Here is a 13129-nt window from a genome sequence, read left to right on the forward strand (position 1 = left end):
TTTTATGAGTAACCCCTAAAACACACACACCACTCTCATCCATAATAAACCTCCACATTATTTCTCTAAAATGGTCCAGCTGTCAAATACCAACACCTTGGTGCAGCTGTTGACCCCTGGGAGGACACCAGGTGACTGTCACACCTATTCCAACACCCCACAGAGTACATAAACATGCATGTGCTCACACACACATAAAACAAAAACACATTCCTTGATTTGAATCTTGGAAACATGCAGCTTTCTACCTGTAAATGTAGCTGAGAAAACAAAACGAGACTGCAAATACAGAGAAAAATGCTGATATGTGTTGACTTCTAACGCTTAAAATCGTGTAACCAGATGCAAGTTTGATCAAGTTTTCTGGAGTCTTCTAAGAGTCAAACACAAGTTTGATTACCGTTTGTATCCAGGTGGTTAAGACACAAAGCAGTAACATGAAATTTATTAAAGGGTAACATCAGTATTTTTCATCAGATATCCCTATTGTCATAACTTGTATTGCATCTAAGTGACTACTGGGAACAACACTTTTTAAGACTGGTCCAGTATTTAGAAAGAAAGCTGCAATAAAAACAGGCCTCAGTGTAACCAGTTGGGGCATTTGTGCATCATCAATTTATGTTAAGTGTTTGTGTTTGTCACTGACAGGCTCTGATTGTTATACTAAATATCTGATAACATTATGGAAATGCTCCCTACAGAGACAGACCTTTTGTTAAAGAGTAATATCTTTTTTTGTTTAATCAGAAAAAGCCCCAAAATCACTAATGCCAAATCCACCACTTCATTTATCTTCATTTAAATTAACACTAACTTTATCACAGTAGAACACACTTAATTCAAAGACAAAATAAAATAAAACTCACAGAAACTGTCCTGGTTTGTCTTTCCACTGCTGCAACAATCACCAACTCTGGTTTGGTTGAAATGAACCCTTAATTCACCAGTTAGATGTGAAAATTATGCTGTCTCTAAACACGATAAAATGACTGTTATTTATATGGAGTCTGGTGAGTTTCGCGATGGCGTTTTTGGGTGCAGTGCTCTCTCTGGACCAGTTTCAAACACTGTTGTCCAGATAAGTCACTTAGACTTATGGAAAAAATAGGGTTGAACAACATCAAAATTACCCTTTAAAGCAGAGATGTCAAACTCAAGGCTCATGGGTAAATGAACCATTTGAGCATTGTATTTAAATAGCATATAGAAAGATCCAAACCTTCAATTAAAATGCAGGAAGTCAGAATTACGTTGGTTTACTTTTCAAAAACTAATGTTTACACCACTATAGTCATATTTTACTTCCTAAAAAGGATAGACAGTTTTTTAAATCTATTTTTATTATTATTATTTTTTATATAAAAAAGACACAATGTTACACATTTCTATAAAAGGAGACATGCAGGGTAAACCCAGAAAACCCTCAAGGGGCTTGACGGATGAGGTTCCCCATGAAACTATCAATCAGTGCATACAGTCTCTTATCATAACGTTTTATTTTTAACACTGATGCTTGTCAGGACAGGCTTCTTGGCTCTTGTAGAGGTCTTCATTTTGGTTGACCCAAGAAAAAACAGTTGAGAGATATGATAGGACTGCTTTCAGCAACCATCACTTTTTTTACAGCAGGCTAGAGACATCCAACCTTAGGTTTGTCACAGATGTTTAAGAGTCTATTAAATGAAGCAAATCTGACTTGTGTAAAATACCAGTCGGGATTCTCTGTCTTGTATTATTTCTTGAGTGTAACCTAAGAAAATTAATTGAAAAGTATGTTTGTAAATGGCTTTGAAACCCTGAGAGAAAAACAGTGAAGCAGCGCAAACAACGAATGGCAATTCAAATAAGATGGCAATGTCATCATAGCTATAACAAGATAATGAAATAGTGAAATTTCAAATTCATTATAGAGATGTCCCAATCTGTAAAAACTGCACATTAAACATTTAAATCCATCAGCACAGTCCATGCTCTGTCTCCCTCAGGAACCATATGACCAATCATCAAAGGGAGCAGTCTAAGCAATGTAACATTTTCATGGCTGTTGCCGTCAATGGTGTTCTTTGCAGCAAAGGTCTTAGGACTAGGCTGAGGTCTGTCAACTTTGTCTGCGTGCTGGTATGGGATTGACCCAAGTTTGCTGTTTAAATACTCAAGGGTAAAGTATTTGCAACAGATCATCTCACCAATACATAGAGCCAGTTCTACTGGCACAATGCCCCCAAAAAGATCATGGAGAACATCAGGTGGGAGACCAGTGACTGTGAAAATGTTTAAGAAGAAGAGTGTGTCCAACTAAGGACACACTCTTCTTTAACACCATGATGACCCTGGCTATCCTCATGCATTACAGCATGCACGTCTTTGTCATGGCTGGCTTTAGTTGTAGGACTAAGTTCTCCACTCTTGACATCATGAGGCTGAACTCTGTCTCGAGTAGCTGTGCAGAATCTGCAAATATATTGTGCTCTGAAACCCTTGCAAAGCCTGCTAATGTGTAGGCTGCAAGGTTTTCAGAAACCACAAACATGACTGTGCCACGAGCTGCCTTACCAGTGGACTCAGTGAAAATGCCAACTCGCTCAAGAGTATGGAGGTCTTGTAACAAAGGGCTGAAGAGCTCTTTCATAGCCAAACATCTCAATGTCAGGCACTTTACATGATGCTGCTAGCTGAATCACATGCAAACCTGATCTGTATTTACTGGGTAGATCAGCAAGAACCCAGTACACGCAACTGAGTTTGTGGATTTTCCATGATGTGCCATGTGGATTTGCTATTTCAAGGTCATCAGCGGACAAAATAAGTGGCAGCTCTAGCCCATCTGAGGACGACTGCAACACACTCCTTTATGGCATCAGCTCCACCTCCATCATTAGACTCCAACTAGTCCAGAACGAAGCTTCCCAACTCCTCACATGCACCGAATCTTGGCACCACTTCACCCCGGTCTTAAAATACCTTCACTGTCTCCCTGTCTCCCACCAGATTACCTTCGAGATCCTGGTCCTCACCTTCAAAGCCCTTCACCTTCTGGCACCCCCTTACCTCACTGACCTCCTCTCCCCTTACCAATCCTCACGGCCCCTCAGATCCACCTCCACAAATCTCCTCTCCACCCATAAATCTATCCCCTGCACTTTTGGGGACAGAGCCTGCTCCAGGGCTGCTCCCAGGCTCTGAAACTCCTTCCCCCAAGAGATCCGTGACTCTGAGTCCCTCCCCGTCTATCAGTCCCACCTCAAAACCCATTTCTTCTCTTCTGCCTATTCCTAGCGCCCATCCCCCCTTCTTTTTTACTTTTTACTTTGTTTGTAAAGCGACATTAAGATCAAGAAAGGCACTATATAAATCCAATATATGATTATGATTATGGTTATGATTATGATTATTATTAGTAGTAGTAGTAGTAGTAAGACCTGAACTCATTCTCTTTAAAATAGAAACATCTTGGTGGCTCAAATACATGACCTTTTTGTGTCATCTTTGTGTCTTTAATCTTGTCCAGAATGTCAGTATGTCTGAAAAGTTTCTGGATCATCTCAAGAATGGGAATGTGCACTGCTGTGTGTCCAGGCTCTAGTTCATACTGTACTGGAATTACCACAGGGTACATTTTTCTCAAAAAAATACTCTTCTTCTCTTGGTTAAAGATAATGCTTCGCCTTTTTCTGTGGCTCTGACAAGAATGTTGCTGTCCATAACAGCACTTACTACTTCATCCAAAGTTGTTTCACTAACAGTGACATCATGACTCTGTAGGATTTCTCTTATAGTGCTTTTCAGAAGAGGTTGGGACAGAGAAAAAATCAGATGATCCACTATTTCTTGAAATGCTATGTCAGACGTGTGAAGGATAGTTTGCATCTTTAGGAATAATGATGCCAGGTTCAGTTTTAAACTGTCAGTGTCACACTATCTGCCTCAGAAAGATCAAATGCCTCTGTGCTCTCACACTGAGCATTTCCCTCACCAACACATTCACCAGCTGCTTTGACTTAATCACTCACACTTTCCGCTGATAGAACTCTATCACCAAGTCTGAACTCTCTCCGTTGCACATACTCTGCTTGTGTCATTATGATAATGTGACAAATGAGTTTTTATTGCAATAAATGACTGAAAAGTTTTAATACATCTGCTGTAGAAGCACGGCAGGGGGCTGACTCTTGAATAATGGCTATGCTGCAGGTATTCAGGGATGTAGAACACAATTTGCATCTCCAGTTCATGTCAAGCCTGCAATTAAACTTTTTTTTTTTTTGAATAAGCTTGTATTCAGGTTAGTACTGTAATGACAGAGTACAGATCTAGATGCAATGGGATAAAAAACAACAACAAAAAGCAATAATTTTAGAACTCAGAGTTAAAGTACATCTTCTGTAAAATGTCAATGGCAACTTCTTCAAGCAATGTAGTATTTCCTTCTGTGCTGTCTAATGTACAGTTGGGTTCATGTATTTAGTGTTTTTTTTTCAGTGCTATATTCAGTAAGGACGAAAGAGACAATGAATGTATTTGTAATTGAGTATTCAAGGAAGACCCACTTATGGTTGTATAGTGTTTTAAATGCATTTTATAGTTTTTTAAATCTATGCAGTATAAAAAGCACTAGATCCACATCCTCTTAACATCACAGAGTGACTAATGATGAAATATAAAAACATACTTAGATATTTGTGGTGTTGCTCAATATCCAGTTAAATCCTAGAGAAACAGATTAAACAAAAAATATGAAATACTTTACTTACTTATTTAATACTTTAAATACTATTATTCCAGCCAAGAAGAACATCGTAATGAAATGCTTACTATTATTTAATCTATTTTTATTTTACAATTAATTTGACTCACCAATACCAATGTTGCTATTGTAACAGGTGTGTCTGGCCCTGTAACAGTCTTGAATCTGGCTGGATGCACGCCCGTCAACTTCTGTATTATCTGCGTTGTGTTCTGTGGTGATGCTGACTGAAGGAAGGACCCGGACCACAAGGGCTGCTGGCTGTTCCTTTAATATGGACTGTACAAATCATAAAACAAAACGTTCTGTAACATGCAGCCTCTTCCACACACATGGGTCAGCAATGGCCTTCTCTCAGTGAGCAAAGCGCGGACTGACTTTTTAAATCGTGCATTTACTGCAGTACATGACAAATGTAAATTATGTTTTATACCGTAAAAATGCTTTTTCTTAAAAATGGTATGAAAATCAATGAAATAAAATTCACAAAATCTTCATGCAATTCATTGCATATGGGTTTTCAACATATCAAATACAACCAGCATCAGTTCTTATGTAATTAATGAACAACAGAATTCACATACCTGTACAAATCATAAAACAAAACGTTCAGTAACATGCAGTCTCTTCCACACACATGGGTCAGCAATGGCCTGTTAGTACATAAACACACAAAAGACCCTGTAGCACTTGGAAGCTTATGTCTACAGTAAAACTTCTGAAAATGCATTTACAAAGTTTATATTCGAACGACACAGCTGCTGCATGTTCACAGTCTCTTTACTAACACTATTAATTCCATACTGTGAAGTTTTCATTGTAACAAGGGTGAAATGTGCTAAACTATGAGCAGAAAACATGAACCACACCTTCTCTCAGTGAGCAAAGCGCGGACTGAGAGTGGCGCTGCATGGACGTCATAGACACCGCGACTTCTTAAAGAGACAGTGCAGGTATTAACACTACAGCTTAAATGGGCTGCAAAACAGAACTTAATGTACACAGAACAGATGCCCTTTACTGTTAATCAGGATTTGGTGAAGTTTAAACATATATATATATAATTATATATATATATAATATAATATACATACAATTTCTACCTGGTTACACTATCCAGTGAGTCAGGTGACTGTGTGAATGTTAAATTGCCTTCAGCAGTTCTCGCTGTTTCCCTTATTGGGCACAAAATACATGAAAACAAGCTTTAGATTAGAATACAATACTTTACAAAATAATGGTTATGTGAGAACTAGTTGCAATACACATGTATGAGAGAGAGACTTTAGAGATTTTTTTTCGGTATTTTTGCCTTTTATTAGATAGGACAGATTAATAGCATGAAAGGGGGAGTGAGAGTGGGGATGACATTCAGCAAAGGGCCCCGAGCAGGAGTCAAACCCGAGGCCACTGCAGCAAGGACACTGCTTTTATTCATGGGGCACTTGCTTTATCCACTCAGCCACGACACCCCAAGAGAGAGACTTTAATCTAAAGTCCCGTTATAAATTGTGCCTGGCGAAAGTGGTAATGAAATCTTACCTTGCATTCCCGCAAAAAAAAAAAAAAAACCTTACATTCACAATATTGTGATGTTTAATTTGTGTTGATACTATTTTACAAAAGTGCTGATTCAGCTGAATGATCACATTGGAGGCTTCTGTTGAATTATGTCACATTGAATCACATTGCATTAACAGTGTTCTGTTTTACAAAGACATCTCTGTGTGGTATGCAATTCAGTTCACTAGACCGCAAACTACAATTTCGAAAAAACTGACCATCACCAATGAGAAAGCACAGGATCAGCACAGTGGAAAATGATCTAATATTAAAATGCAGTAGCATTTTCCAACATGCTTCAAACTGCTTCATAAAACATCTTACCAAGATGTCCGAAAAATCCGAAATCAAGTGGAGTTAAATGTTTAAAAAATTCTTCAATTTAACGTCTATGGTAAAAGTAATTTTTAAAAAAAAGTAACGCTGATAATTCACGATTTTTGGATGTGTGCCCAGCTCAGGTTTAGCCTGAAACCACAAACACAAAATACCGCTGTCGTGTAAAAGGACAGCCAAATCATTGTCATGTGAACAGGACCTGAGCTCCATTCTTCTTTATCATGCACAGTTTGACAATTGATAGACAACTAACATTATATGTTACTTCAAGCACATGACATGCAGCGCAGCAGCTTACCTGCCTCTACAGTGTAGGGCTACATGACGATCTGCAGGTGAATGATTCATAGTATCCAGAGGATAGATTATATTAATGTTGATCTCCTGACTTTTCATGTAGCACCACCACTGGTTTAAATATAACTTTCTTTTTCCAAAAATGTGATTTATGACCAAATACATTTAAAAGTAATGACATCCCAATCAGTTTCAACTGTGTTAATTAGCCACTATTAACATGCTAAAATGCTAAAAGCCCTCTTTTAAGGAACTCATCAGAGTTGGCAAAGTTGCATCATATGGAAAAATCTCTTCTTATCTGTATGGACAGGACTGAGAAATGTGGGGCAAAGTGGAGAGACCTCTTGGAATACATTGCTGACATGGACAGTTACTGAGGTAAATCACACACCATGTGCACAAGACTCACTTACACACTTTTTGTGTGTCTGAGAGCTAATCGGCTGCTTGTAGATCAGAGCAGATTCTAATGCATATTTATGTAGGAATATGGATTTTTTTGTATGTATATTTTTTGTCTTCTTTCATTTTGAATAACAATCAGTATTATTTAGTTATCTATCGTTATATATATATATATATATATATATATATATATATATATATATATATATATATATGCATGAGTCATTTGATTTTCAAATGATAGGTGACCTTGTTTAAGTGAAGAAATTAAATTAAATATAATATTAACAAGAAAAAACATCAATAACATTATTTTCTGCAGTTTATTTTAGTTCATATCACAATTTCACAATAGCAGTATGAATAAGTGATAGTAGCAAAAGCTTAGCTCTGCCATAATCGTGGCTCTGGCTGAGGCCACGGCTCTGGCTGAGGCTGTGACTGAGGCTGTGTCGTGGGGGAAGGGGCTCAAGCAGCTCTGCAAGCAGGGGATTGGACGTGGAAGTCCCCAGGTGGTGGCTGCTGCTCTGGCTGAGGCTGTGGCTGTGTCTGAGGCTGAGGCTGAGGCTGAGGCTGTGTCTGAGGCTGTGTCTGAGGCTGAGGCTGTGTCTGAGGCTGAGGCTGAGGCTGTGTCTGAGGCTGTGTCTGAGGCTGAGGCTGAGGCTGTGTCTGAGGCTGAGGCTGAGGCTGTGTCTGAGGCTGTGTCTGAGGCTGAGGCTGAGGCTGAGGCTGTGTCTGAGGCTGAGGCTGAGGCTGTGTCTGAGGCTGAGGCTGAGGATAAGGTTGAGGCTGAGGCTGAGGCTGAGGATCAGGTTGAGGCTGAGGCTGAGGCTGAGGCTGAGGCTGAGGATGAGGCTGAGGCTGAGGCTGAGGCTGACGCTATGGCTGAGGATGAGGTTGAGGCTGAGGATGAGGATGAGGTTGAGGCTGAGGCTGAGGCTGAGGTTGAGGCTGAGGCTGAGGATGAGGCTGAGGCTGAGACTGAGGCTGAGGCTGTGGCTGAGCCCATTGTTGTGTCTGTGGCTGAGACGATTGCTGTATATGTGGCTGAGCCCATTGTTGTGTCTGTGGCTGAGACCATTGCTGTATATGTGGCTGAGCCCACTGTTGTGTCTGTGGCTGAGCCCATTGTTGTGTCTCTGTGGCTGAGCCCACTGTTGTGTCTGTGGCTGAGCCCATTGTTGTGGCTGTGCCTGAGACCACTGTTGTGGCTGTGTCTGTTGCTGCAGCCACTGTTGAGTCCAGTCCTGTGTCTGTGGCTGAGTCCAGTGCTGTTGCTGTGGCTGAGTCCAGTCCTGTGGCTGTGTCTGAGTCCAGTACGGTGGCTGCGTCTGAGTCCAGTACTGTGGCTGTGGCCCGAGGGGAAGGGTCCCTGCTGGCAGTGAATTGGACCCAGCTGTTGCTGGTGTGTTCAGCCGGTACAACTCTCATTTACCTGTGGCAGGTGAGACACTCTGCATGAAGGTGCAGGCACTTTAGTTTTGGCTGCCTTGCGTCTGACATTCGTTCTCTTTTTCTCCTATACACAAAAACAAACACTTTAGATTTCCTGTCTGACATCAGCTTATAAATTACATATACTGCCACTCGGTTGTATGCCTCCACACTCCGGTCAAGTTGCACTGACAACTTACATCCATTTCTGTGACAACATGTATGCTTTACACTCAGAAGATCTATATAATCAGCACAGTTTCAAGGTGGTTCTTGAGTTATAGCCAAAAACATGTTGCATGGGGTCACTGTGACTTTGACCTTTGACCAGCAGATTCTAATCAGTTCATTCTTGAGTCCAAGTGGACACTGGTGCCAAATTTGAGGAAACCCCATCAAAGCCATTTTCAATATGGAATAAAGGTCAAAAGTGACTTTGACCTTTGAACATCAAATTTTAAATCAGGTCATCATTTAGTCCAAGTTAATGTTTTTGCCAAATCTGAAGTAATTCCTTCAAGGGGTTCTTGAGATTTTGTGTTTACAAGAGTGGACCAGACAGACATTTTTGGGATAACCCAAAAACATAATGCTTCCGCCTACTGCCGTCGCCAGCATGGAGGCATAAAAAAGAATCTTTTCAGTGTGTTTGTTTTATAAGCTCTAGTGTAGAGACGTTCATATGAATGTATTGTTTGTCAGCAGAGTGTACATACGTAGTTATCAAGGCTTGACCATTCTGGGTATCTCTCCTCATGGAGCTTCTTCTCTCTATGAGCCTCTTCAAAGTATTTTTCCTTCTCCTCTGTGGACAGTGCGTTCCACTGTGGACAGACGACAACACACTGTCAGCACATCCATACCAACACACAACTACAGTGGATATGTGTTGTAAACTTCTGAAAATCTTCAGTTTAAATGTAGGTGTGTTTTTGGTAATGTGACATTAGAATAAAAATATTCAAAAATTACTGTCAAGATGTGAAGATATAGAATTACAGAAATAAAGAACGAGCACGCCTGCTGCAGAAAATTTGACCAGTCATTACTGTCAAGTGTAACATTGCTGTGAAAAATTTCACACACAGAGCTAACGCACATACCTTCTCTCCAAGGAAAGCATTCACTGTCGCAGTTCCACTCCTGTGCATTTCAGCCGAATACTTCGGCCTCTGCTCCTTCATGTACAACATGAAGGCGTTCAGTGGCTTCTTGATATGTGGACGGTCGTCCTGTGAGTCGTCACGCTTTCTCTTGCTACGGGCAAACAGAAGAATTTCAGAAATACGCAGTAAAGTAAGCAGAAAAATACAAGACATGGACAAAGTGCATCCCTCTGTGTGCTCTGTTGCACTGATTTTTAAATCATATTCATGCTGACATCTTTATAGATAAATAACACCTGCAATCAAGCAACAAGTGCAAAAAATGAAATGTGAAAGTGATGATTTAGTTTGTTGAGGGTTTGTGACCATGGCCATACATTATGAGCCAGTCACACACAAAAAAAGGACATTCTGAGTGAAATAGGCCACTGTTGGCTTACTTTGAAATGGAGGTGTTTAGTGGCGGTAGAGGAGAAGCAGAGTTTGAAGAGCCTGCTGGAATCCCATAGACCATCTCTCCATTACTATACACACAAAGAGACAGAGATACTTTAGATCATTGAAATATTGTGCTTAAAGATGCAACAGGGCCCTGTTTCAGAAAGCGGGTACTGTGAAAACTCTGAGTAAGTGACCCCAATATGAGGGAAACTCTTTATGACATCTTTTGCTCGTATTTATATATCGCCTTTTAACCTACCTTTACAAGTGATCTACTGGCTGATATATAAATGGATGTACATGATTGGTTGTATTTTTTATTTTATTTCATACCTAACTATTTAAATTATCTCTAAATGAAGTAATTGACACTTTCTCCGCTGTGAGTCAGACTCTTTTTAAAGATTAATGTTTGCAGTCCACAAATACTTGACATATCTGTCATAATCTATCATAATTTTCGTTCAGCGCACTAGCTTAACTTAGTGTGAACATATTAAGAATTTACTGAACAAACTCTGATCAGCTGCTCTGAAACCGAAAAGTCAGAGTTGTCCACTAAGTCAACTCAGAGTTCAAGGTTTGTTAAACCCTCTTTCTGAAACACACACCCGAGAAGTTCAATATCTGTGTACACTTGTGTGTGTTTCTTTGTATTCATGTGTACTTACAATACTCCAACAGGACACAGGTTCTGGGTCAGGTCTTGTGGTAGTGTCACAACTGGTACATTGTCATACTGGAGACACAAACATATGCAGAGCAGATGGTTAGATGAGCTGCAGTGTAACTTTGGTGTAATAACATTCACTTGTAAACTTTAGCTTTTAGACTTTGAATTATTGCCATTATATGCCAGAAAAAAAAAAAATAAATAAATTATGAAAGTTTGCCATTTTATATAGAAAAAATGTCATCTAATGAATTATTTAGGGAGCATTTTCATTTTCCCCTCAAATTTAATTAAATAAAAAGTATAACTGATCACAGAAAAGTTTGTTTTCTACCACGCGCTTTAACAGCTTCCCTCTGCTGCCCTCTGCTGTAAGAAAATTACCTCAAAATAAACAAAAAAGTTAAAAAAGAAGACAATTACCTTAAGAAATTGCTAGAAATTAAATAAAATATTATTTTTCTGTAAAATAATTTTGAATAATTGTAAAGTATTTTCCAGAAATTTCTTGCCAAGTTGCTCATTGCCTTTATCTCATGTTTTTAAAAGAAATCAAACCAGTTTCCTCAGTTTCCAGAGGTTTAAAAGCTTTTGAAAGAGGGCTGAACTGATGCTGATCCAGGTTCTAAAGGGTTTAATTATTACTTCTGTAAAATAACTAATAGGCAATTATTAAGATTATTGATGAGCATAGCCTTACAGGGCTGTTGTACAGTTTGTTACATTCAGCAACACATTGATTAACAGAGCGGGCTTAGATTACAGTTAACCCTTTGCAGTCCTTCTGTTGGCCTAAAGCATTCAACTTGACAACAGTTTTTATTATTAATCTGCAAAATATTTTTTCTGTTAAGCGTTTGGTCTGTAACATTTTAAAAAATAGTCACAGCTTTCCATAACCTGTAATAACATCTTTAAATTTCAATTTTGGCTGTGAGATAGATAGATAGATAGATAGATAGATAGATAGATATCAAAATATTACCAGACCTGTTAATATTCACATTTGAAAAGCTGGAACCAGTGAATTATGACAATATTTGCTTTAAAATGTCATTTATCAATTGTTAAAAGGGTGGTCAATGAATTGTCTGTCATTCAACTAACTGATTAGTGTGCATATCCTTTTACTTCCAATGATGCAGATCATTTGTGATGCAGGTATTGATAAAGCTCTTCTCATATCTATCCCTAACCTATACTTGGTATCTTACCTGTCCCTGGTTGTGCAGGTGACCTGGCTGCATCACAGCTTGCGTTTGCTGGATAGGAGCAGCATGTACAGTGTTCACTCCTGCAGCAGCCATAAGTGGAGCTTCTCCCAGCGGGTTGCACCCGTCATATCCTCCAGTAACCTGACTGTTCACTGGCTGAGGGTGGATGTCAGATTCTTGCCCTGCAGGGACAACAGGAGGTGGAGGCGGAGATGAAGATGCTCCAAAGGGGCTCCATTCACCATATCCACTATCAGCCGGACTTTGCACTGGCTGAGGGTGGATGTTAGAGTCGTGCTCTGCGGGTGCACTGGAAGGTGAAGGTGGCGATGGAGATGCAGAATGAGATGGAGATGCTCCAAGGGGGTTGCACCCATCAATTCCACCATCATCAAGATTTTCCAGTGACTGAAGGAGGTAGTCAAAGTCCTCCCCTGCGCGCATTATAGCGTCCATTTTTGCAGTCGCATCCAGGGGGCTGCACCCATCAATTCCAACATCATCTGTATTTTCCAGAAACTGAAGGAGGGCGCCAAAGTCTTCCCCTGTGCGCATTATAGCGTCCATTTTTGCAGTTGCATCCAGGGGGCTGCATCCATCAATTCCAACATCATCTGGATTTTCCAGAAACTGAAGGAGGGGCGTCAAAGTCTTCCCCTGTGCGCATTATAGCGTCCATTTTTGCAGTTGCATCCAGGGGGCTGCACCTACCATTTTCAGCATCAACTGGATTTTCCAGTAACTGAAGGAGGAAGTCAAAGTCCTCCCCTGTGCGCATTATAGCGTCCATTTTTGCAGTTGCATCCAGGGGGCTGCACCTGCCATTTCCAGCATCAACTGGACTTTCCACCAGCTGAGGGAAGAAGTCAATCAATTCCCCTGTTGGCATAACAGCCAATCGGGATTG

The 13129-nt window shown here is 40.0% G+C and overlaps 1 protein-coding gene across 1 annotated transcript; it reads right to left on the reverse strand.

The window, feature by feature from the left end:
• Positions 1–9486: 9486 nt before the first annotated feature.
• LOC121959099 (transcription factor 7-like 2) lies at positions 9487–12777 on the reverse strand. The gene is made up of 5 exons (XM_042508281.1): positions 12223–12777; positions 11007–11074; positions 10335–10418; positions 9892–10045; positions 9487–9612 (listed from the first exon to the last, which is right to left on the reverse strand). Exons 1-5 carry the CDS (start codon positions 12775–12777, stop codon positions 9487–9489), a joined length of 987 nt encoding a protein of 328 aa, XP_042364215.1.
• Between the last annotated feature and the right edge of the window lie 352 nt (positions 12778–13129).

This window comes from Plectropomus leopardus, chromosome 19 (genome assembly GCF_008729295.1).
Source record: "Plectropomus leopardus isolate mb chromosome 19, YSFRI_Pleo_2.0, whole genome shotgun sequence".
NCBI classification, from domain to species: Eukaryota; Metazoa; Chordata; class Actinopteri; order Perciformes; family Serranidae; genus Plectropomus; species Plectropomus leopardus.